At 30.0% G+C, this 27782-nt stretch overlaps 1 protein-coding gene and 1 non-coding gene across 4 annotated transcripts; one reads left to right on the top strand and one right to left on the bottom strand.

Moving 5' to 3' along the window:
• Nucleotides 1-16570: 16570 nt before the first annotated feature.
• Nucleotides 16571-21333, bottom strand: LOC115714066 (UBP1-associated protein 2A). Of its 3 annotated transcripts, none has more exons than XM_061114056.1 (2): nt 19905-21327; nt 16571-16911 (listed from the first exon to the last, which is right to left on the bottom strand). In XM_061114056.1, exons 1-2 carry the CDS (start codon nt 21236-21238, stop codon nt 16905-16907), a joined length of 1341 nt encoding a protein of 446 aa, XP_060970039.1. In that variant the 5' UTR covers nt 21239-21327; the 3' UTR covers nt 16571-16904. The 3 variants fall into 3 exon arrangements, with proteins under 3 accessions (XP_060970039.1, XP_030498460.2, XP_060970038.1); XM_030642600.2 differs by lacking the exon at nt 16571-16911 and adding an exon at nt 18600-19048 and having other exon boundaries at nt 19905-21333; XM_061114055.1 differs by lacking the exon at nt 16571-16911 and adding an exon at nt 18600-19453 and having other exon boundaries at nt 19715-21327.
• Nucleotides 21334-21375: 42 nt separating this feature from the next.
• On the top strand, nt 21376-21449 carry TRNAV-CAC (transfer RNA valine (anticodon CAC)). Its single transcript has one exon. It is a non-coding gene; the product is annotated as a tRNA-Val (tRNA).
• Nucleotides 21450-27782: the final 6333 nt, after the last annotated feature.

The raw sequence follows: 27782 nt of genomic DNA, 5'->3' as shown, positions 1-27782 counted from the left end.
TTAATTGGAAAAAGCTCACCAAGTGGCCGACCACAGGTCTTATTGGGCCTCACTTGGATTTTCCAGTTTTCACAATTTTTATTTCTATTTTCTCAAAAATGTCAATTTTCCAATTCTAACCATTTAAATGCCAAAACTAATTATTTAATAACTAAAATAGATTATTAAATAATATTGTCATTTAATTTAATTATTAATTAGACATATAGAGTCTCTTAATTAATAAATAAACCTAGAATCTCTTTTCTTTACAATTTCACTCTACTTAGTGAAAATTCACAAATTAGACATAGTCTAACTTTAGAATTATAATTGATTAATTACAAATCAATTATTGAGTCTTACAAGCAGTATAGTCTCAACTAGAATGGAGACCATGGATCTATATGCTGAGCTTCCAATAAGTGAACCGAATTTACTAAGTAAATCCCTACTTATTAATTCCTCGTTGAATCCACTCTTAGAACTTAGAATTGCACTCTCAGACTTATATAGAGCATATTATATGTTTCACGATATAGATATACTATCTCATTTAACCATTATTATAATCTTATTATGATCAAAGATCCTCTATATAGATGATTTACATCGAGATGGGATAATTTTACCGTTTTCACCCCTCAATGTATTTGGCCCCTTAAAACACTTAGCTACCTGTAAATGATGTATTTAGCTAAGCTCGAAGGGAATCATCACTTGACTTCTATACACCAGTAGAAGCTATAGATTCCATATTTATGTTCAGCACTCCCACTCAATCATACTATCATGTTCCCAAAATATACGTATCACCCTGACCCAAAAGTAGGCTTAACTAATAAATCAAAGAACATGAATAGTACTCCTGAGTTGAGCCTAAGCATATCAGGATTTAGATTCTTTTAATCTTAAGATCAACTACTGATACTGACTTGGAAAGATACAACGGTAAGTTTATAATGTCTTAACTAAGTTCAATATCGATCCAGTCCAATGTATACTCCATACATTCGAAACTAATATACTTTACCAATGTCCTGAAAAGAACATAACACTTACTCCAAGTGTAAGTAGACATCATCGCTGATTATCACATTAATGTAAATCCAAAACACTAATGAAACAGGGACTTAGTCTTTTGAATCATATAATCACAATCACATTCCACTGTGTTGACAATACTGTATTTATGAATAAATATATGATCTGGACTTAACAGATTTTGTGTATAAACATAAGCATGTAAAATTCATGCAAACATAAATCACTTCAAATTTCTTGTATTGATAACTAATCAGATTGTAGTGGGTTTTATTTAGGGCACAAAACCCAACAAACTCCCACTTGCACTAACATAAACAAATTGTGCATTTTAATCAATATGTTATCTTGATCTTCAGATCATGTGTAGTATATTTGAATCCACCCAAACTTCTGGAAACTAGTTCATAAATACATTTATGAAACATCCTAAACTATATGCTTTACTCATCAAGGGATACTGAAATCCTAACTGTTTTAAAGTACATCTGAATAAACAGAAGACATATCTCTCATATTTTAAAATTTGAATTGAGATAATACAGTGTAGAATTTTCTTCAGTAAAATAACTTTCTGGTAATTTCGAATTTACAAAGTTATAAATCTTCTCTGGCAGAGCTTGAATTATTATAGAAAAACTCCTCCACCCCCAGAGTAACCACCATCTCAAAATCTTGAATGAGTTGGGGTAGACATAAGGATAACTGATATACAGTTCCTTAATATCTAACATATAGATCACTTTCATAAATCTTTCTTGAATATCTTCTAACGTTCCTTATTTGATTACATCTCAGATAGCTCCCACTCAAAAGCAGATGTCTAGTTAAATAATACTTTTAACCTCTTATTGTTTGGAGGGATATCTAGTTATGACTTATTGTGTCTGAAACTATAAGTTTCTTTTAAGACTAAATCATCAACATAGCAGACTAGTATTTGAAGTGAAAAATACTTGCTAGAGATTAAGTAATCAAAATTAAGATACCATAAAATGTTATGAGGATTAAGAAATCTTGGCTCAAGTCATTCGAATAGACTATGCTAGAATTCTTTTATCTTATTCTCATAATTCTGATGAGTTATTTATATCCACATGAATGGTTAGATTTACTTTTCAGTAGTGTTCTTAAGTTCCTATCACAAGTGTCAACCAAATGAAGATGGGTAAAGAATTTTAAAATTCTCCCACTCGATTAAGGTAGTGTGATACATTATCAAAGAACTTTTATAGGTATCATTATTTACTACAACAGTAAAACTAAATCGGAACATACAATCAAGATCAAGGATTTATACTGATAATAGCTAATTCATTATATTACTTCCATGTTTAAAGAAAATATGTGTTACATAGGGTATTGTGGATAAATTCTACCCCTAAGTATATAGAGATTATGATCCACCCCTAAAGGTTATAAAGATCATGATTCTCTAAGTGTTATAGAGATTATGTGGAGTTGAATACAATCCAGAGTTCATTAGATATAAAAGATCGTTGAACTGCATAGTTTTCTTAACTTTTCTCCACCCCTATCAGATCAAAAGATCTTTTTATTAAACAAATTCTTAATAATTGTATTAAAATTAATAATTATTTATAAACATAGAAATAATTTCTAGTGTTTATTTAATATAACTCTATGAAGAATTGTAAATATTATAGAATTTGTACCAATAATAAAAACACTTACACATACAAACATATAAATATAATTTGATAATTGTGGTTTAAGATAAAGTAAATGAAGCTCAATCTCATAAATTGCAATTTATTTGTAATAGAAAATAAAATATTATTAATAAAAAAAATGTATTGCAACATTATGAGAAAAACAGGGATAAAAATCCCAAACTAAAATTCGAAATCCAAATTGTTTCTAAACTAAAACAATTAATTCAAAAATAAATAAATGAGCTTCATCTTCATCTTGGACAATCTTCACCCTTTTGTCCAGCTTTCCGATCCAACTCACTAAGATAGCATCTGAGTTCAAGTAGCTTGGCCTATAATAAGAAGAAGAAACAAATAAATAAAGTAGTCCAGAATCAAAAATCTAATTGGATAATAATGTTGGATATATTTTACCAGGATCTAGATATACTAACAAGTATGTTTCATTAACATCCTAATATAAATTCTAAAACAATGAAATAAACACATATAAAGTTTAAGAAACCTTACATTGGGTGCAGCGGAATATAATGACTCCTTCCGTTCAGATCTCTAGCCCTTGATTCCTTTCTGTAGCAGAGCATCACCAAGATCTGAACCTGTATCTCTTTCTCTCCTTCCTTTGATGCTGATTCTCCTTCTTGTTGGTTAATTTTCCATAGTCTTACACACTATGATTGAAATACCACTTGATGTGTGTGGGCACTCACTCATTCACTGAAGGATTTTGAAATTTAGAGAAGAAAAGAAGAGAGAAGGTGGCGGCTAGAAATTTTTCTCTGAAGGAATGAAATGTATCATCTTTTCCTAAAGTCATCACTACCAATTTATAGGTAACCACCTAAGTTTAAGTTAGAATTATTTGGCATTAAAATAATGAAAAATTAAATGATAAAAGCCTACAATAGTGGCCGGCCTGGGCTTTGGATAATGGGCCTCATTTATGCAATTTTGCTGTTTTATCATTTCTGCATCTCATTTTCTCAAAAATGCCAATTTTCAAATTCAACCATTTAAATGCCAATTCTAATTATTTAACAACTAAAATTTATTATTAAATAATATTGTCATTTAATATATTTATTAATTAGACATATAAAGTCTCCTAATTAATAAATAAACCTAGAATCTCTTTTCTTTACAATTTCGCCCTTGCTTAGTGAAAGTTCATAAACTAGACATAGTCTAACTTTAGAATTATAATTGATTAATCAAAATCAATTAACTGAGTCTTACAAGCAGTATGGTCTCAACTAGTATGGGGACCATGGCTCTATATATCCGAGATTCCAATAAGCAGATCAAGAATATATATCTTAAATTCACTAACTTATTAATTCTTCGTTGAATCCACGCATAGAACTTAGAATTGCACTCTCAGTATATAGAACGCTCTATATGTTCCACGATATAGATACGTCATTAGTTATCCATTGTTATAATCCTAATTTGATCAATGATCCTCTAATAGATGATCTACATTGAAGAGGCACTGTTACACCTTCAATATATTTTATCCTTAAAACACTTAGCTCCGTATAAATGATATTTCAGCGAAGTGAAATGAGATCTCCACAATTTATCTCTGTTTAGCCAAGCTCAAAGGATATTATCGTTTCACTTCTAAATTCCTATAAAAGTTATAGATTCCATATTTATATTAGCGCTCCCACTCAATTACACTATCATGTTCCTAAAATGTACGCATCACCCTGACCCAAAAGTAGGCTTAACTAACAAATCAAAGAACATGTATAATACTCTTGAGATTGAACCTAAACATATCAGGATTAAGATCATTTGATCTAGGATCAACGGGTGATATTGAATTGAATAGATATTACGGTAAATTTTAATATATCTAATCAAAGTTCAATATCGGTCCCTTCCGATGTATACTCCATACATCCGATACTGGTAAACTTTGCCAATGCCCTGGAAAGGACATAACACTTATCCAAGGTGTAAGAATACCTATCGTTGATTATCATGTTAGTATAAATCCAGTGAACTGACTAATCACGGAATAAACTTTCGAACATATAATTAAGATTATATTCCACTGTGTTGACAACACTATAATCATTAACAAATTGATATGTTCTGGACTTAAATAGAATTCATACATTATGTAAATAATCATGAAATAAATCATGTGAACCATGCAACATTAAATGTTATTTCTGATCTTTATTAATAAGTAAATCTGATTATATTGAAATGAGTTTTATTTAGGGCATAAAACCCAACAAATTCTTTGCAAGAAGTTTAGGACATTGGGGTTTCCAATGGCCTTTCTCATTGCAGTAGAAACACTTTCCTTTTAGTGCATCACCAGTAGCAGCAGCCTTTTTGTTTTGAACTGTTTTCACAGCTTTGGCTCGCTTCTTGGTGTTTTTCCACTTCTTCTTAGATTTGGGTCTTGAAGTAGAGGCTACATGTGCCTCAGGTTTGACCGTCCCATTACCATTTCCAGAATTGTGAGGTTTACCCCCTTTCTTCTTCGGTCCTCCAATCAAATTTTCATATGTCTGAAGGTCATTAACTAACTCATGAAAGTCTACGTCCTTTTTGTTCATGACATAATTTGATGTATAGGGCAGAAAAGCTGGAGTCAGACTATTCAAGATAAGGCTTACTTGAGTAGTGTGATCCATTTCAGCACCATGATCCTGGGCTTCAAGGAAATAACTTGCCATTAGGAGAACATGATCACGCACATTCTGATGGGGTTCCATTCATGCATTAATGTATTTCTTAGTCGCGTCAAAGCGAGACTGAATAGATGCCATACCGAATAGCTCAATTAACTTTGTCATAACTTCTGCAGCCATTTCGGTTTTTGCAAACCGTGTTTTAAGGGTGTTAACCATGCTGGAAAGCATGAAGTATCGAGCTTTATTGTTAGCATTCTGCCAACGCTCGTACTTCTCTTTAACAGCTTTGGTTGCATTGTCACCCGGCTGATCAGGAGACGGCTCAGTTAACACAAACAAGGCACTTTCTCCTATGAGAGCAATATTAATGTTCTCATTCCATTTTGGAAAGTTAGATCCATTTAGCTTATTTTCAATCAAGAGTGATAACATGGGATTCGACATGGCTATACAGGATACTACAAAATAATAAATAAAAATCAATAATGGTTTAACACAAAATCCAATTCAAAAATTATAAGCACATAGCATATAGGAATGATAAGAGAAAATACTAAAAAAGAAATACAATCCTAAATAATTTCCAAGGTTTTCAACAAATTGATATCAGTGTCCCGTTTAGGCGAGAGTCAAAGCTACCATCCATTGAATAGAGTTGTTAGCTCATCTAAAATGTTAAACATTCTAGCAACCTTTTATTCGATCAAGATTGGAATCCAGCGTTGTCCCGTTTAGGCGAGAGTCAATGCTATTCTATCTTATGAGCTTCTACCATTGTTTCATATTTTGTAAGTCAAATACAATCGCCACTATTAGGGTGATCAATACCATATAAAACACTTACAAAGCTACTTATCTTTTGAGATTAAACGGTGCTAACTTGCTAATGAACGTTCCTCCATTAGGGAGGATTACTCACTAAAACAAAAGCTATGTAAAACCAACAATGGAGATCGAATATCTTAATAATAATAAAGCTCATTATTTAAAAATGTATTTTGTTTATTATTTATAATAAAATATATTCATTAAATATCAAATTTAGAATAAAATTCTAAATTAGAATTTAATTTAATATTTATAAAATTATACTTAGATGGTGATTAAAAATAAATTGAATTATTTCCATCTTAGTAGTAATTTTCCAATAAATATTAAGAAAATTATTTAATTTAAGTTGTATTAATTTAAATTAATTTGCAACTCAAATTTAAATTTTCATCAGAATATATTTATTGTATTTTAAAAAAGAAAGTATAATACTATACTATTTTCGAAATACTTAAATAATAATTACTTAGAAAAAATACTTCAAGCAAAAATATCACATATCTAGATTTTCTTTTTGACTAATTAATCAATTTCTAATAATATATTTTAATTCATTTATTTTAAATTAATCATTAAATGAAAAAATCATTGATTTAAGTTGGTTCAAAAATTAATTAAAATAAATAATTAATTTACAACTTAATCTATTTTTCAAGATAAATTCAAAATCATCTTGCATAATTAAATGCAATTTCTAAATTGATTAATAAAATAAATAAAATATATTTTGAAAATTATTTAAATTTAAGTTGAAAAAATAAATTTCAACTTAAAATAATTTTCTATTTAATTAAGTGTCATTGAAAAAAAAAATATTTAAGTATCATGAAAATCAACTTAGATATTTAATTTTTCAATTTAATTAAATGTATTAAATTCAAGAAATAAATAATTAAGTGTAGAGAAGACTTAATTATTAATCTCTAGTTTAATACTAGGAAAAATATTCTTAACTTAAATTGTACCAAAATTAATTATTTAAATAATTAATTTCACAATATATAATATTTTCCTATTTAATATTAGAAATAATAAATAGTCTAGAAATAACTATCTAGAAAATATCTTATTTCAACTAAGTATCTTTTCAAAAAAAATTGAAAAATATCTAATTTAAGTTGTTATAGAAATAATCTAAAATTTAAATATTTTCAAATTTAAATTTAATTAAATATCAAAAATTAAGCTTTAACCACTTAATTTGAAAAATATTCCATTTTAAGTCTAAAAACTAACTTAAAAAAATATCTCAAGAATCTTTAATAACTAATTCCTAGAATTCCTCAACTTAATTTTAAATTCAAAAAATATTCAAATTTAAGTTAGATAAGAAAAATCAGTTAAAATAACTAATTTATAACTTAAATAGGAATATTTAATAAATAAGCTTCAGAAAGAATCTAGTTAGTTAAAATTCTTTATTTAATTAAATACAAGAAAAATACAAATAGTTTGTCTAAAAATAATATCTAAAACTAAGAGTGTTTTTCTTAAAATTAACTTTAAAATATTAAAATGAAAATAAATTTCATATATTTTAAAAGTTAATTATGTTGCTAATCAATTTTATTAGGTTAAACAAATTTAATTAACCTAGCACAGTTATTCAAATCAGGCAAATGAGCCTTCACAATTGGGGTAGTTCATGTGAGGGGGAGCTGGGTTCAGTATGTCGTACCCACTTCTATTGGCCCCCAACTCTCACACAAGGCCCAAAAGAGAGGAATTTAACCTTAAAATAAATAACTGTTATTAATTGAATAGGTCCAAAAACTAAATGGACCTAAATAAAATCTATCATGGTGTGACATTTTATTTAGCAACAACAACCTATATGCATCTATAATAAAATAAACATATAGGCTCACACAGGCACACAGATTTGGATGGACCCTATCATGTTACTAGGTCATACACAGATGAAAGAAGAATGTAAAATTTACCTGTTACAAATTATTTACTTGACCTATTGACAATTGAACTATGGGTTAAAATCAGATCATTGGATCTGCCAACAAATTAACCATGGCAATTTAGATCAAGTAATAATAGGTTTTATAAAACTTACACATAAGTTAAAACACATACTCCTGCAACAAGATGAACTGGATAGTTGGATGTAGGATTTATTTAATTTTAAATAATAAAATTTCAAAAAATAATAATAATAATAAAAAATATTTTTCGAATTTTTAAAAAAAATAATATAAAATAATATTTAAAATTAAACCTACAATTTTGAAAAATTAGGTTTCAACTAACCTAAATATCATTTCAAAATTTGCTAACTACTTTTAAAAATTTATTATTATTTTCTAAATTAAATATTCAATAAAAATTTAAAAAGATAAATAAATATCTTTTTCAGATTTTATAATTTAATTTAAATAAATAAAATAACAAAATCTAAAAGTTAACAAAATATCTTATTTCTATTCAAAATATCATGATTATAGTTATCTTATTTTAAATTTAAATAAGGTCAAATTATTTAAAAAATATATATTTAATTTAAAAATTTAATATCTGACCTTTAAATTTAAAATTAAGACAAAATAATCAAATTTAAAAATGAGATATAAAATTAAGCAAAAAAATAGATTTTACCTATTTTCAAATTCAAATTACACTAATATCTAAGATTAATTTTAAAAAATTCAAATTAATTTATTTTTGATATTAGATTTGAAAATTGAAAAATAAAAATCAAAATACAAAACTACACAAAAAATCGGAAGTAACTCCATGAAATAGCATCAAAAATCAAAGAAAACGAAAAAATTTGCGAGCTGTACGGACAGTATGCATTGCATACTGTCCGCGCGCGCAAGGGGGAATGCATGGCCGAGGTCCCTCGGCGCAGGAGGCTGCATGCAGCCTATTCCGCGCGCGCATGGGACGTTTTCAGACAAGATCCCGTGTCTGACCGAGGTAGCTCGGTCAACCAACTTGTCTGCGCGAGTGTGGTCGAGGATATCACCCTCATCCGCGCGCGTGAGTGGGTTGCACGATCCTGATATTTTTCCGATTTTCAAAAATTCATAACTAATTCAAATAAAATAGAAATTGAGTAATGTAAAAAAGTAAATTGCTTAATTTTTTTCCAAACTATTCAATAAAAATAATTCCAGAAACAGAATTTCAATTATTTTTCACGAAAATTCACAAACATCAATCAATCATCATATAACACACAAAACAACATGAAACCATCCAAATCACATACAAATCGTTTTAAGTCCAAATTTCTTGCAAGAAAATCAATTACCATGGCTCTGATACCAGTTGTTGGAATTTATTTTACAAGGATCTTAGATCTACTCACAAGTATGTTGTTTAACACCCTAAATATGAACTTTCTAAAATGATAATTAAACATATATAAAGTTAAGAAAACCTTACATTGATGGCAGTGAAATAATGTCTCCTTCCACTCAGATCTCTAACCCTTGTATCCTTCCTGTCGCAGAGTATAATCAAGATCTGAGCCCGAATGTCCTTCTCTTTGTGTGTGATCCTTCACAGTCTTCCAATCTATGATTGAGGTACCACTTGCTGTGTGTGGGCACTACTCTATCAGTAACGTTTCGAAATTGTGAAGAGCAAAAGAGAGAGAGGTAGGGTCGGCTATAGAGAGAGAAGTGGAAGGCTCAGTTTTTCTGAAAAAGGCAATTTTCTGACAGAAGGCTTGAAAAACTTGTTATTTGACTGAGCCATCACTTTCTATTTATAGGCAACTACTAGGTTTAGGTTAGTAATTATTTAGCATTAAAATAATGAAAATATTAATTGGAAAAAGCTCACCAAGTGGCCGACCACAGGTCTTATTGGGCCTCACTTGGATTTTCCAGTTTTCACAATTTTTATTTCTATTTTCTCAAAAATGCCAATTTTCCAATTCTAACCATTTAAATGCCAAAACTAATTATTTAATAACTAAAATAGATTATTAAATAATATTGTCATTTAATTTAATTATTAATTAGACATATAGAATCTCTTAATTAATAAATGAACCTAGAATCTCTTTTCTTTACAATTTCACCCTACTTAGTGAAAATTCACAAATTAGACATAGTCTAACTTTAGAATTATAATTGATTAATTACAAATCAATTATTGAGTCTTACAAGCAGTATAATCTCAACTAGAATGGGGACCATGAATCTATATGTTGAGCTTCCAATAAGTGAACCGAATTTACTAAGTAAATCCCTACTTATTAATTCCTCGTTGAATCCACTCTTAGAACTTAGAATTGCACTCTCGGACTTATATAGAGCATATTATATGTTTCACGATATAGATATGCTATCTCATTTAACCATTGTTATAATCTTATTGTGATCAAAGATCCTCTATATAGATGATTTATATCGAGATGGGATAATTTTACCGTTTTCACCCCTCAATGTATTTGGCCCCTTAAAACACTTAGCTACCTGTAAATGATATTTTAGTGATCTAAGAAATAGTCACTTAAATAGGCATTGCAAAAAGATCCATTCATTCGGATCGGATCAGTGATCCGATCCGACGGATCATTACTGATCCGAAACATTCGGATAGTTATTGGATCTTGGATCAGATCCGACCCGCCCCGCTTAATTTTTTTATGGATCGGATCTGACCCGATCCGTTTTAAATATATATTTTTTTAAAAAAAAAAATACTTTTTAATATATTTTTTTAAGGTGTAAGGCCAATGGAATACCACCATTAGACATATATGATATGCCCATAGACCACACTATATATTATTATTTTAATTAATTACTCTCTCAATTTAATTCTTATATATATGCGTACATATATATATAAAAATAAAAATATATATGCATACTGGCCATTCTATATTTTAATTATTTGATTATAATAATTATTATTATTTGCAAAATTCCCTACCTTCTTCGAAAATATTAAATATAAGGTTATAATAAGAAAGTAAAGTAACAAATATTATACACAATAGATCGATTTATGTATAGGCACTGTTAAATATATTAATTTGCACAATAATTTACACTTTTATATTATATCACTTTTATATATGTATGCAACAATAATTTAAATTTAATATAAACATATTATTAATTAATAAAAATAATATTTAATTTTTGTTTATCAAATAAAAATAATAATTAATTAAATATTATAATAATGAGTAATTAATATTATTATTTGACTCTTAAATATTTAATTATTTAAGGGGCATTTGTTAATATTTTTATTTTTTTTTAATTTTTTAATCATAAAAATAAAAGTAATTTTTTGTTTTTAAAAAATATGTGTCCTATAACCATTTTTGTTTTTTTTTTTTTAATTTTAAAAATTGGTAAGAAAAATATCACTACAAAAAATCTTATTTTTAATCACAACAAAATTTCTGACTAAAAGTTAAAAAAATTGTAACTAATTATAAATCATCATTCTTATGTTGTGACTAAAATAGGTCCATCACTAAAAGTATTAGTTACAAAAATTACAATTTGTTGTGACTCAGTATAAAAAATCTTACTTTTATTATTAACATATTTATTTTTTTGTAAGAGTCGTATACAGTAAATCTTGAAGACTAGAAGAACAACATATAAAAAGTTTATAGTTAATTTCATGTATTTTTTTAGAGGAGATTTATTTCATGTAATCATCATACTACATTATTATTGATGATTATATTAGTGGAATTTCTAAAATTTGATAAATTAATTTTTCAATAGTAATATTACATTTTTATGTGATAAGAATTTGATATATTTTTTTTATTATTGATTTTGACAAATAAAATAAAAAATATATAAGAAAAAAAATAATGCATTATTAGTTCTTAAACAAATAAATTTTGGAAAAAAAATATAAATTTAGATATAAAATATATTTTTTTTATTTAAAAAAAAAAGTTGGGTCGGATCAGATCCGATCCGTATAAGGCGGGTCGGATCAGATCCCATCCGAGTATCTGATCCAGCGGGGCGGGGCGGGGCAGATCCGTATATGATCTGGATCAGGTCGGATCAGAGTCGGATCAGATCCGACCCGCCCCATTGACATTCCTACACTTAAACAAGAGCTCATCCATTTACTTCTATTTAGCTAAGCCCGAAGGGAATCATCACTTGACTTCTATACACCAGTAGAAGCTATAGATTCCATATTTATGTTTAGCACTCCCACTCAATCATACTATCATGTTCCCAAAATATACGTATCACGCTGACCCAAAAGTAGGCTTAACTAATAAATCAAAGAACATGAATAGTACTCCTGAGTTGAGCCTAAGCATATCAGGATTTAGATTCTTTTAATCTTAAGATCAACTACTAATATTGACTTGGAAAGATACAGCGGTAAGTTTATAATATCTTAACTAAGTTCAATATCGGTCCAGTCCAATGTATACTCCATACATTCGAAACTAGTAACTTTACCAATGTCTTGGAAAGAACATAACACTTACTCTAAGTGTAAGTACACATCATCGCTGATTATCACATCAGTGTAAATCCAAAACACTAATGAAATAGGGACTTAGTCTTTTGAATCATATAATCACAATCACATTCCACTGTATTGACAATACTGTAATTGTGAATAAATATATGATCTGGACTTAACAGATTTTGTGTATAAATATAAGCATTTAAAATTCATGAAAACATAAATCACTTCAAATTTCTTGTATTGATAATTAATTAGATTGCAGTGGGTTTTATTTAGGGCACAAAACCCAACAGTGTTGAGTAGCTAAGCATGGACCTAACCATTTCCAAAAGCGTGCGATTTCTTCTTTCTGCAACTTTATTTTGCTGTGGAGTGCTAGGGGCAGTCAATTGGGATTCAATGCCAAGTTCAATTAAATGATCTTTGAACTGCATATCCATATATTCTCCACCCATATCAGTTCGCAAGATCTTTAAGGTTTTACCCAATTAATTTTGAGCCAACGCTAGAAATTTCTAAAACTTTTCAAACCTTTCAGATTTCTTATGCATAAGGTAAATGTGATCATATCTAGAGTAATCATCAATGAAAGTTTATATTTTATACATCATTCACAAATAATATTTTTTTATAAAAATTAATAAGATAAATAATTGTATGAAACTAATTATCAAGCAACCAAATGAACTATTTTTTGTCAACTTATTGAATTAAATCAAAAGTTTATATAATCTGATAATGACATAATTTTCTCCAAATATTAAAAATAATATAATTTTAAATAATTAAAATATAATTTTATGATAATTTAAATTTATATATTTTGCCTTAAAAATATTATACATTTTTAATTTTAAACATTACCTAACATATTTATTATTTATTTTTTAAAAACAAATATATAAATAATTAATAAAAACAAACATTTATATTTGACCCTAGAGTGGAGGTAAAATATAGTCTTCTACATGATATTATTAGATATATCAATTGTAAATGATTATTATATTATTTTCTTTAATTATTGTTACTTTTTATAAATGCTCAATTTTATGAGTTAATGTTAAAATAGAAAGATTAAATATTTCATGAAAAGAAAAAAAAAAATTTAAAGGACATTCCATAAAATGAAAGGACACCACTAGGGGTGTGCATAAATCGATCCAATCCAATGACAACCGACCGATCCAATCACAACCGACCGCCAAACATTGGATATCCAATTGTGATTGGATCGGATTGGATGTTATTTTTGAATATCCAATTGGATCGGATCGGATGTTGGATGGAGTGTCTAAAAATCCAATACATCCAACATCCAATTAAACTAATTAGTATTTTCATTTAGTTTGGATGAGTAATTAGATTTCATAATGTTATACGTAAAATATATATGTATACATAAAAATTTTACTCTTTTTTTCTTGGATTGGATGGATCCAGTCTAATCCAATACATATTGGACCTAAAATATTGGATGGATCCGATCCGATCCAAAAATACTAGTCTAAAATATTGAATAAATTCAAATTGAACCAATAAATATATATGAAATACATCCAATGGATAGAACCGATCCAATCCAACATCCAATAGATGTTGGATCGATTGGATGACTGAAATCAATTGGATCGGATCGGATGGTAAAATCTAACATCCAATATATAATTGGATCGGATCTGGATGGGCCTAAAAATATTAGATGTGATCCAATGAACACTCACAATTTAATTACAATGTATATGATGTAATTTAATTTAATTTTATAAATTTACTATTACTATAATTAATGATCTAGTATTATCAAACAATACAATATATAATAAAATTAAAATATTAATAATAATATAAAAGCCTGTTATTATTCTATATTAATTAAATGAGTTAATCTATTTTTATCGTTAATTAACAATTCTATAATAACTTTCTATTGTGCAGGAGACATTTCATATTCATTCTCCTAATAGCATTAATTAAAAAAAATAGAATGAAAAGTTGCTATGTATACAAAAGAGACACTCCATGATAAACTATATCTATATTCTTTATAATAACTTTTGAAATTCCATAACATATCCAAATAAATTTAAATACTTAATCCATAATATTTAAATAAATCAAGAGACATAATTGTATTGTACACACTAAATAACAACATGTCTTTTGAATTTCCTATGAGAACTAAAAATATTGGTGCAATTAATAGTGATGATAAAAATAACAAAAATATTAAATAAATAAGAGAACAGAGAAAAAATAAAAAATAAATGAATAATAATTCATAATCTTATTATTAAATGAAAAAAAAAATTACTATTAATATTAACAATAAAAAAAACGTAGACATAAATGACAACAAAATGAATTAGAAACATGTAGCACAAATACTAATAGAATAAGTTTAAAAAAAAATAATGTAATGAATAAATAAAATAGAAAAAATATTAATCTTATGATGGAGTACTATTAGTAAACGATAAAAAAACTAAAAAAATCACAAAAAAAAAAAATAACAATCCTGAAAAGATAAAATGTCTTCTCACCTCTTAATTGTATCTATAAATATAATTATATCACATATTAAAATAAATGAGTCAACTTAATTAGTTAAAATATACATATAATATTATGGATATTTAAAGTAAAATGAAATAGAGAATAATCAAACAAAAATAGAAATTAAAAAGTAAATAATTTAAAATTATGATTGTATAAGAAAAAAAATTATAGAGATAGTTTTTTAATATAAATTAAAAAATAATTATATATGTAATTTTATTATTAATATATTTATTATATTTTATTAAAAAATAAAAAAATTTGTCTACACAACAAAATTAAATTATAAAAAGAATAAAATATAATAATAAAGTGCATAGGCAATAAAAGGAAAAATAAGAGTATACATATTAAAATTAGTATGACTTGCATAACATATCATGTTTGTAAAAGAGAAAAGAGAAGAATAGTGATAAAGAAAAATAAGAAAGAATTGATAATTTAACTTATAGATCACTACTTAAATAAAATTTAAAATCTAATATTTTTATATAATTCACAGAAAGACATTACAAAGAAGAAAAAAAAAAGTAATTATACCTAATCATATATGTATCTTTGTATTTAAATTATGATATGATTATATATATGAATTATGTATAATAATTTATTAAAAAAATGATAGAGATATGTATTTTTGTATTTCAATTTTTGTTGTGGTTATTGTTACCACTTACTATTATACATCTTCTTCAAATCTACAAGTAAAAAAGTTGCAACAGATTTTTTTAATTTTACTTATTTATGTTAGTGATAAATATGCAATAATAATAAAAAAGTTATGAATAAGTGAAAAGGTACAATTAAATTATTATTGTTGTTATTATTAAGTACTTTTTAACAAATAAATATAAAATAGATAAAAATATAAATTTTTAACAAAAAAAGAATAGCTAGAGTTAATAGATTGTAAAATGCTACCTCTCCTTTATATATTGATATCTTAATTAGGTAGACATAATGGGTAAAGGCAAGAGAAAATGATATTTGAGTAATTAATTTGTGATTTTAATTAATATAATATGTTATTAATTAATAAATTATAGAGAAGATGATAGGTTTTTAGATAATAGTATTAACTTTAAATATTAATAATTATATATATTATATAAATGTTAATTATATGTTTTACAATTATTATATACGGTACATATGTGTCCTTAAATAAAAAAAAAATTGAAAAAGAGATAAAACAACAAATTAAATAAAGTAGAAGAATAGAAAGAGAAGAAGGCACTTTACCTCTTAAAAAGTTCCTTTATATATTGATTGATTTTGTAATAAAAAATTAAGTGACCACACCAACTGCCCACAAGCTCAGCACGCCACAATCGATTAAATGACGACGCATATATATTGGTTTGATGTGTGAATCCTCATCCATACACATAAAACTGAGTGACCCTCAGGGCTCAATCCCAAATCTCATAAAAAGTATTTTTATTTCATGTACAACTCTTTTACTATATCACACACTTCACTTCTCTAATTTTTGTAAAAATTCAAAAGTATCTATCTCCTTTAAACACATTTTATATAGTAACTAACACAAGCAAGGCAAGCAATTCTTTTTGTACATCAATAAACCAACCCTAAATACAAAGTGAAAGAAACATTAAAGAGTAATTGCTTATTAGAGCACTCACAATAGCATATTCACTGTTTTTAGCCAAATGTGATCACTGTTTTTAGCCAAATGTGATCAAATGAACTTCCATTAGCTCCTATAAATAATATATTGTATAATAAAGAATCGTGTATAATATAGAAACACCCAAACTAATGTAATATGTAACTAATGTAAACATGTAGTAGAGAATGAATAGGGCATAAATTTATTTTAATAGTATATACATAATATTTTATTTATATATTATACATATGTTAAAAATTATTATTTTAATAATATAGAAAATATTATTAATATTATTTGATGGTGCAGAAAAAGATAAAAAAAAAAAATACTAATGTATAGTGCAAAGTAAAATCTAATATAAAATAGAGAAAATAGAATTTTTACAATATTTAAAAGATAGAGAAAAATAGTTATTAGAAGTGCTCTTAGCATATGAAAGTTCATTGTAAAAAAAAATGCTCTTAGCATTGAAATAACGCAAACATATATACATAATACAAATAACATAAAATAACAAAAATTAGGATGAAAAAAAAAGACTAACAAATGTAGAAGATGAATAGGATAAGTGAAAAAAAAAAAAAAAAAAAAACAGGGGAAAGGATGCTAACAGAAAATATAAAGAAAAGAAATATATAATTAAAAAAAAAGTAGAAAATTTTGAAAAATAAAATGAAAAACGGAAAGAAAAAGTAGAAAAAGACAATGGGAGAAAAATAGAAAAAAAAAAAGTTACATAAAGAAATATATAAAAAAAAATAGAAAGATAAATAATAAGTAGAAAAAAATATTAAGAAAAAGAATAAAGGAGACAATAAAGAATAAAGAAAAAATGGAAGAAAAATAAGAAAAAAGAAAGAGAAGGTAGGAAAGAAAAAAAAATAAAAAATTAAGTAAGAATAAAATTAAAAAATAAAAATTGGAAAGAAATAATAATTAAAAAACAATCGTGTTTTTTTTTTTTGATAAGAAAAAAAGACAATCCCGTCTAAGAAATAAAAATGTCATAAAAAATCCACTTTTAAATAAAAAGTTAAACATACAAGTATAAAAGCCATATTTCATTACCCCTATTGTAAAGTAATTGCATAAAATATTCAATACATCACAAAAGAATATAAATTTCAGTACTGATTATTGGTCATGACATAACAAAGTATCTAACTGTACAAAGAAATAATTAAGCAAACATCATTCTGGAGTAATGAAAAATTGGCCAAACATAAAAAAATAAATAATTACATCCTATTTTGAAAAGGGAAAAAAAAACAAAAACAAAAAAAGCCAATTGTTAAAGCCTGATTTTAAAGTAAGAACTCTAATAAAACTAGAATGAATTTGAAAGAGAAGGAGAAAAAACCCAGGGAAAAACAAACTGCAGAATACGAATTCCACCCCAAAAAGAAAAACACAGCAGAAAAGCAAGACCGTGCAAAACAAAAACTATGAATTTTTCACAAAAATAAAAGGAAAATGTGAAAACAATAGTAATAATAATAATTAAAAAAACCCAATCATTTATACATCTCTTTCAACGTTTTTATACCATCAGACCAGCGAAAAAATACGAGACATAAACCAGGATCAAAAAAGCATGGTAATAAAGAGTTGCACAATTTTAAAATTATATAATTGGGTAAGAACATAAAAGCGTTTGAGAATTATACATTAGAGTTAAGAGCATAATACTTGTTAAGAAAACAAGACCCTTTAAAATTATTATAGTAATAAAATTTTAATCCAACTGAACAAGAAAAAAGAAAGAAAGAAAGAAGATGAAGAAGAAAATAGCTGACTAATATTGTACTGTAAATCAGATCTTCTGAACACAAATTACAAATCATTGTGATCACTAATCAAAACTAAAAGGAAAGCGAAAACAATAAGTGAACACTAAACAAAATATTTAAAAAAAAAAGGTAAGAAAAAGAAAAGGCAAGAGATCAGAGAATGAAAACAAAAGTAGTAGAAGAGAATTTAAAAGCTTACAAGTAAAGAGATCAGAGAATGAAAACAAAAGAAGTAGAAGACCGGACCTGAAATCTTTTTGAGATTGGTGCAAAGCTAAAACAGTCGTCAAATTGTGAAAGTATAAAATCAGAATGTAAACTTGAAAATCTTTAATACTTTTCCACAAATTGATTGGCCTGTATATAACGTATGGATAAACATTTCTCCCCCAAAGATAATATGGTCATCGATCTTTAAGTTCAGCAGCACTTAATCTGCAAATATTAAGCTTGAGAATGTAAGCACATCAAAACTAAATACAAATAAATTCCCCAATGGCTAAGTAAGAACCATTCAAGCCAAATTAAGTATAATTATAATTTCTTTTGAAAAAAAAAACACTTGAGAAGCAGTGAACTGTGAAGTATGAAGACATGAAACAAGTAAAAACAGAAAGGGAGCAGCAACTGAGAATGCAGCAGGCAAATGCTTACATAGAAGAACAAGCAAGCCATTATGGACTGCCTGGGATTAAACATAACGAATGATCATGAATCATGAAGCTCAGAAACAGTTCCTTTGAAACAACAAAAGAAATAGTGTTTCATAACTTAAAACACATTGATGAATTTCTGATAGTAAAAGAGTCAAAAGCATCAAAATCCATACATCAGTTTTCACTAAGAAAAACTGCTAAAGAAAACCGAACCAAATCAAAATAAAAAACCCCTGAACCTTTTGGGTTTAGAAAAATTACATTTCCTTAGCAGCCCATGTATTATTAATCAAACAAAATACAAGGAAGATTTAATATATATATATATATAGACTGATATGAAAAGTCAATAAAAACTTATGCATTATGTTTATAAATCAACAAAGATAGTGTTAAAACCAAATCACTTCATCAATAGCAAAACCAAAACTTTCGAACCAAAGACAAATAAGAAAAAAAGGAGAAAATGAAAGCGAAATAAAGTTAAAAATGATAGGATAGTAAAAGTTACTTTCTCAAACTTCTCACAAGAAAATACTAAAAACAACCAAAATGATAATAAGCACAAGAAACAATTAACAACTCGAAACACAAACAGAGACAAAAATAAGCAAGCCAGCTGAAATATGTCATACCAAGTATAAGATGGATAGCCGGTGATAGGGCCACCGGTTCCCTGAACCCTACCGGGAGCCAGCTGCCCAAACTGTGAATGTGGATAAACTTGCTGCAAGGCCTGCAATATCTGAGGCGTAGGATTAGAACCGAACGAACCAAGAGCGGAGCTTCCTCCACCTATACTACCAAACCCATTAGACACTCCACTGTACCCAACCACACCAGAACCGGCCTGACCCTGACCCACTTGACTCGTCGGAACTAAACCCTGATTCAATGTCCCGGCCATCATTGCCGGATTAACAGTCCCGGGAATCATTCCAGCTGCGGGATTCACAAAATACCCCCTACCATAAATTGGATTGAAGCCGGGATTGTGACCGAACATTGCCAAATTTTGAGCTGCAGCCATTGCCAACATCGGGTGTGACTGTGACTGCGGCTGTGGCTGCATTTGGGCCTGAGCTTGAGATTGAGATTGAGGTTGAGGTTGAGGTTGCACCGATTGATTTTTGTTTTTCCCCTCAGTAGCCTTCTGGCAGTGTAATTGGTGCCCATTGAACATCTTGTGCGGCTCCTGAAGCGCCTTTCTGAGCCCCTCGGGAGTCTTATACACAAACAAAGCAAAACCCCTCGATTTCCCAGTCTGCGTATCGAACCCAATGGGGCCTGTTTCAATTTCCCCAAATTTACAAAAGAAAGCCCTCAGCTTCTCCGGGTCGGTTTCCGATGGCACGTTGCTAACGTATATCTTCCGAGGCGCCGGTGTGGATATCACGCCCTGGGCCGGAGGACCGCCAGAAACCGGGCCCACAGAGGCAAGCTGGCACGAAGCGATCCTGTTCATGATCCTCTTCTGGGGATTCTTCAGGGCTTTAATAGCGGCTCGCCGCTTCTTGTACAGAACGAAGCCGTAACCTTTGGCTTTCCCGGTGTTCTTATCCAAAACCACGTTGCACTCCTCAATACAGCCGAAAGGTTCGAAAATGGCGGTTAGGGTTTCGCGAGTGGTGTCCCAGCTGAGACCGTGAACAAAGATCTTTCGGTAGGAGACGTCGCGGTCGGCAATGTCTTGGACTCGATTCAAGAAGGCTGCATCCTTGAGGGAGGCGTCGCAGATGAGGTCAATCAACTGGTCTCTGGAGTAAGGTTCGAGGAGACTAGAGAGTTTTTCGGAGTTGGACTCGTCCGAGTCAACTTCTTCGTTAAAGTCCTCTTCTTGGAATTTTTGCTCGGCGTGTTTGATGGTGACTTTAGGTGTGGCCTGGTTCTTGGTTTTGAGCTTCTTCTTCGTGCCTTTCTCTGATTTTTTTATTAGTGTCCTCTTTCTTGTTTTTCCAGTAGGCGCCATGGAAGAGGGTTTAGCTTTAGGTTTTGGTCGGAAAACATAATAGTGATGGAAGTCTCAAAGGTTTGTAAAAAATATTAACTTAATTAAACTCATTTATAATTAATATAAATATAAAATGTAATATTAACTAAACATCTGTCTGGGTGGTGTAGTTGGTTATCACGCTAGTCTCACACACTAGAGGTCCCCGGTTCGAACCCGGGCTCAGACATTTTTAACCTTTTTCTGTTTTTCACATTTTTGCAAAATTTAGAACCCAAACAAAACCCATTAATACTTTTTGTATTTCCTTATTATAAAAAGAAAAGATACAAGAGTTGACAAGTGAAATACATATCAAATTTTTAAAGCAAAATAAAGAAATACATATCAAATTAAAAGGAAATTACATATTAAAGAATAGTACAAACGGAAGAAGAAGAGGGTTGTTGTTGTTGAGGAGGAGAGTTAGCGTTGAGATTGATTCCAGGCCAATGACGGCAGAGGCAGCGCTGGTGTTGTGGGATTCGGTCGTACAGGGATCGGACATGGCGGCCGCACCCACCCCAAGAGGTCTTTCCGCAATTAGAGCATTGCTCTTCGTAACACATTCTTCTTTCTTTCCTTTTCTTTTCCTTCTGTTTTTTTATTTTTTATCTGTAGTTTAATAGATTTAGGGCTCGTTTGGAACGTCGTATTAGGTCGTATTGTATTGTATTGTATTATATTGAATTGGATTATATATCATATTTTTATATAAAACTATGTTAAACTTTAATTTATACTAAAATATTATATATTTAGGTGTACATAAAAGTTAATACCACATATAGTTTTACATAAAAATATTGCATAAAATACAATTCAATATAATACAATACAATACAATACGACCTAATACGGCGTTCCAAACGAGCCCTTATATAGCGTGTGCATCAGCCTAAATTCAGCAGAATTGTTTAATGTCAAACTATTTTGATTGGTCAATTAAGTCTGAGACTTTATTTACATATTTTATTCCTAATCTAAAATGATGTACACAACACAAGATATTATATCAAACTAATATGTTAGCATTTGTTTTATACATGCACATATTTGTACTCATTCTTAATTATTATATTATTTCTTTCAGACAAAAATTATTATATTATTAACAATAATTTTTTTCTATTTCAAAAAAGAAATTATCTAATTATAATAATAATAATGCTTAACAATATTTTTAATTCAGCAGCCAAACCTTCCTTGTGACCAGGGCCGACCCGGGTAGCGAGCTAAGCCTACGCCTCGAGCTCCCAAACGTCCAAACTCAAAATTGTAAAAAAAAAAAATTATTAGTATATAGATAAAATATTACATAATAAAATATTATAGTAAATATTGTTTGGTATAATTGTAAAAAAATATTAATTTAAACTAAGAGGTTAAGGGATCAATTCATAACCTCTACATTTCTATTTTTTTAAAAGTTCTACCATTACACTAAACACTAGACTTACCATTTTGAGAAGTAAACCCTTATATCCTTCTCTCTATCAAGGTTTTTCCTCTCTCTTCTCTCTCTAAGCTAGGGTTTCATCTCTTTCTCTTTTCCTTGTTCGGCTAGAGACCCAGCCGCTGGCCTGGCTGTGCGGTTGGTGTTCTCTAGCCGAGAGGGATGGCGGTTCTCTTGGTCATGGTTCCTTGCACGACAAACTTGGGGAAGCCAGCAACAGTGATGCTTTTTTAGAGTCGTCGTCGAGGGGAGGTCAAGGTTTTTGGGGCCTCGTGGTCTACAGCGGCTGAGGTCCGGAGGTGGCACCGATGGAAGTCCGACAATGTCAGCCATTTTTTCTTGGCTATTTTTTGCGTTTTTAGCCCTATCCTTTCCTTTTGAAGCTCGGGGATGGGCTAAGATGGGGAGTGGTCAGGTTCTGTGTTTCCTCCGGCGCCGAGAACTTGTTGGTGGCGGGTTATCTCTTCCTCTCCTATTGGTGTGGGTTCTTTAGTCTTGTTTTTATTTATTGATGTTGTTTTATTTTAGATCTACTGCTTTATGTTGTCCTTTTGGTTTAGTTTTCTAGTCTAGTAATGGATCTTCTCTTGTTAGAGATTTGAGAGTTTGTATCCTTATTTTAGTTCTTTACCTTCCATCTCTGGTGGTATGGTACTTGAAAATGACTATGACCTCGATTGGTCGGTCTATTGGCCTTGTTTTCATTTGCTCGCCCATGTTGGTGTTGATTTGCTTTTGTTTATCGTTGAGCTTTGTAATGGACTTTGTCTGTTGTTTCTTTGTTGAATGAAATCTTATATTTTTTCCTAAAAAAAAAAAAGAACTACCATTTTGATAATAATTGAACTATATATAGGAGCCCCAAAATTTTATTTTACTTTAGGCCATATACCTTAGGATCAACCTTGCTTGTGACTGACACCTCCAATTACAAGGTAAGGGTCAGCACAGTACAACCCAATTCTATATAATTATAACTAGAAAATATATCGTAATTCAATAGTTAGTAATTGCCATCAGGATGAAATTAGTAATTGCACATCGAAACGAATACAATCTCTTCAGTATTCTTTGTGATTCAACAGCGGTTGTTGGATGGGTGAATAACTCTCATTTAAATGTTGCTTTTAATGTTATTCTTTTGGATGTTAATTCTTTAATGTTGTTGGTGGTGGTACTTGTAACGTTATTTTGTAGTCTGTTACTGGTGTTGCCCATACACTGGCTATGTGACAGTCAGTAGTCCTGTGATCCGTAAGGGAAAATACCGGGTAAGTTGTGCAATCTCACATCGCCTGGAGAAGGTCAAGTGGGATGATTCTGAGACTGTGTTGGTATAGGGCTGCACAGTTAAAGAGAGCTTAAATTGATTAATTAGTGCTACCTATATCAACAAGGTACATCTTATTTTTAGGTAGCCCATCTCGAAAGAACTCCACAGTTAAGCGTGCTTGACTTAGAGCAATTTCAGGATGGGTGACCTCCTGGGAAGCTTTCCCAGGAAGCATGCGAGTGAGGACAAAGTATGCTGGAAATACTCGTGTTGGTCTGTAGGGTCAGTCATCAATCCAGGAAGCAGCTAGAGTGGCGTACTCGTGTATAAGAGCCATTCATTCCGTGGTTGTAAGGACCCAATAGAGGCTTGAAGCGAGGACGTTACAAATGGTATCACTCGTGTTGGTCTGTAGGGTCAGTCATCAATCCAAGAAGCAGCTAGAGTGGCGTACTCGTGTATAAGAGCCATTCATTCCGTGGGTGTAAGGACCCAATGGAGGCTTGAAGCGAGGACGTTACAGGCTACTTCTGTTACTAGTATAACAAAGCGTATTTGGATGGATGTTTGTCCATGATTTCTTAGTTCTTCTGTAATAGTTGATTTATCTTAATACAAGTTGTCAGTTTTCTTTCAAAAAAAATTAAATTGTGATTTGCGTACAGTTAGATTTATGGGCATTTTACATCTAACACATTTATATTGGGTCTAATTTACAATTATTTCTTTGTCATCTTTTTTTTTTTTTTACTTTTTTCATGTTTGCCCTAACGTTTTCATTACCTCTTTTTTTTTTTTTATCTTTTTTCTTTCCTCTATTTCCCTCTTTTTATTAACTTTAAAAATAATTTATGGTCACGTTGTTACTCAGTTAACTCTAACAAAATATTGTGATATACTCTTCAATGTGCACATTTCAAGATATGGGGAGCATATGTTTTTTTGCTATTTCCAAAAGAAAAAAAAACTATTTGGTTATTAATATAGTTGTAACGTCATACTTAGAGGAACTTCACGTGTCATGATAAAAATATGCTAATCTCGTTAATTGGGATCTATACGCCAAGTGATTAAAAATAAATATTTAACTTAATTAAATAAATAACTTGTAATAAAAGCATACTTTACTATAAAACAAAATATTAAAGTTACATGTTTGGGATCCCGTAAAATTGATTTTCAAAATATTACAAGTTATTTCATACAAACCGGCCTAAGCAAAAAAATAGAATTTCTATACAATTCCATGTTGGACCCAACCCTCGTGATCTATTTTGCCCAGAACATGTAAATTCATCTTTTAAACCCTCAAACTCACCCGAAACTGCTTTACCCATGCTTGTACAATAGAGCACCCGTGAGCCAAGGCCCAACAAGACAGAACAATAATACAGTATGAACAATCATAATAGTCACATATCATACATTACGCCTCTGCGTATATAACTGTGTCAATGCACTGTATATCACATTATTTCATATACAATGATGTCGTTGCATCTAATGTCTATATAACATAGACTACGTGCTACTCTCACACGTCCCTTTTACATATAAGGCCTTAATAGGATTTATCTCGGTTTTACTTACCAAGTCTAACCTAGGTATGTCTTACTCACATAATTCTTCTCATTTTTACACATAACATATTATTACATATTTATTACAATATGTACTTAGGATAATAACCCTAGCTCTCGATTTCATTAAAATAATTACATAATAAATAACCTCCCTATCGCGCTATACTCTATGTGTTGTCTTACTAGATTTCCATCGTATGAGAAGAAATTCCGATTCACAGGTGATTCTGACCAAGTGACGGTATTCTTAGTTATAATTCTTGGGTTTCACATAGTAGGGTTAATCCCATAAACACATTTCATAAAAAATTCACATTTATGACTCCAACTCTAGACCAAGTAACAGAGCTCTGATGAGCTTTCTGACGATATATAGAACATCCAAAACAGAGTTCAGAGTGAAAAGTTATGCCCGAAACAAAATAGACTAAAATGAACTGTCATCGCGGGGTCACCGCAACCAGACCATATGGTCACCACGGCGAGATTGGGAAAGGGCGAACCCCTGTTCTGAGTTCAATCCTCGCCCCGACGGCTAGGCCTGAAAACCTAAAAACGTAAATTTTTTTCATAACTTCGAAAACACGTAATTAATAAAACCTTACATCTAAAATCAGTTTGGTTTACAAAACCCAACTAAAACATACCAATAAGGCTCAAAATCATACGATTCATACTATGAAATCCAAAGAACATTAAATAAAGCCTTTATGCTCAAAACTTACCAATTCATGATATTGAATTTCAAATTTCAAAGAGAACTAAAAGAAATCTCATACTCAACTTTTCAATTGACAATAATAAACAACGAATTTAACTTAAATTTCTTTTGGTTAACAAGGTTAAACATCAAAAAATCTCTAACTTAGCATGTCCCATTCATAATCTCGCTCATCCATGGATTAATCACTCAAAATCAAGTCAAAAGTATTGAGACATGGAACACATTATGTACATCTGCTAGCACTGGGGGCATAGCCAACTTGTACGCCACTTTCCCTATCCTCTCTAGGATTTCAAATGGTCCAATGAACATCAGGCTGAGTTTTCCTCTCTTACTAAAGATTTTTACTCCTTTCATGGGTGAAATATGGAGGAATACCATATCTCCAACCTAAAAGTCAACATTCTATCGCTTTGAATTAACATCACTCTTCTGTCTACTCTAAGCACTGAGCATCCGAGCTCTGATTTTATCAATTGCCTCGTTCATTTTCTGAACAACTTTGGGACCCAAAAACTTTGCCTCACCTAACTCATCCCAATGAATAAGTGATCTACACTTTCTGCTATAAAGCATTTCATAAGGAGCGATCCCGATAGTTGACTGGTAGCTATTATTATAAGAAAACTCGATTAACGGAGGTACTTTACCCAAGATCCTTCAAGTCCAACGACATGCCTGAAGCATGTCTTCTAAAATCTTAATTATCCTTTCAGATTGTCCATTTGTCTGAGGATGGAATGTTGTGCTAAATTTCAAATGTGTACCCATGCCTCGATGTAGACTCTCTTAAAATAATCGATGTGAACTTCAGATCTCTGCCAGATACTATAGAATTTGGAGCACCATGAAGACGTACTATTTCTCTAACATATAACTTAGCACACTGATCAATGGAGAAGTTCGTTCGAACAGGCAAAAAGTGAGCTGACTTTGTATACATATCAACTAATACCCATACAAAATCATACTGCCTCGTATTCTTAGGTACTCCAACCACGAAGTTTATAGTAACATCTTCCCATTTCCATTCTAGTAGGCTCAATGGTTGTAACAGTCCCACAGGCCTCTGGTGCTCTACCTTCACTTATTGACATGTCAAACATTTTGAAGCATATTCCACTATATCATTCTTTATACCCGACCACCAATACATGGTCTTCAGGTCCTGGTACATCTTAGTCATATCGGGGTGAACAGAGTAAGGGGTGGTATGGGACTCATCTAGAATCTCCTTTCTAATATCAGCATCCATATGAACACATACACGATTCGTAAACTGTAACATACCACTTTCATCCACGGTAAAACCTTCAGCCTTACCAACTAAAACTTTATCCTGAATCTTAATCAAATTTGGATCTCCATGCTGAGCTTTTCTAATAGCTGCTTGACTTCTACTTTGTGACACATCTTAGAAGTGGCATTGAGAAACCACGTCTGTACATAACCTCGTCTAGGATGAGCAGCTTTCCTCTTCATTTTTC

Source organism: Cannabis sativa, chromosome 4, assembly GCF_029168945.1.
Source record: "Cannabis sativa cultivar Pink pepper isolate KNU-18-1 chromosome 4, ASM2916894v1, whole genome shotgun sequence".
Taxonomy (NCBI): domain Eukaryota; kingdom Viridiplantae; phylum Streptophyta; class Magnoliopsida; order Rosales; family Cannabaceae; genus Cannabis; species Cannabis sativa.
This window is presented reverse-complemented; position numbering and strand designations above follow the sequence as displayed.

Excerpts from the sequence above, each read along its gene's own strand:
- LOC115714066 (XM_061114055.1), bottom strand. The coding sequence starts at position 21,238 with ATGGCGCCTACTGGAAAAACAAGAAAGAGGACACTAATAAAAAAATCA.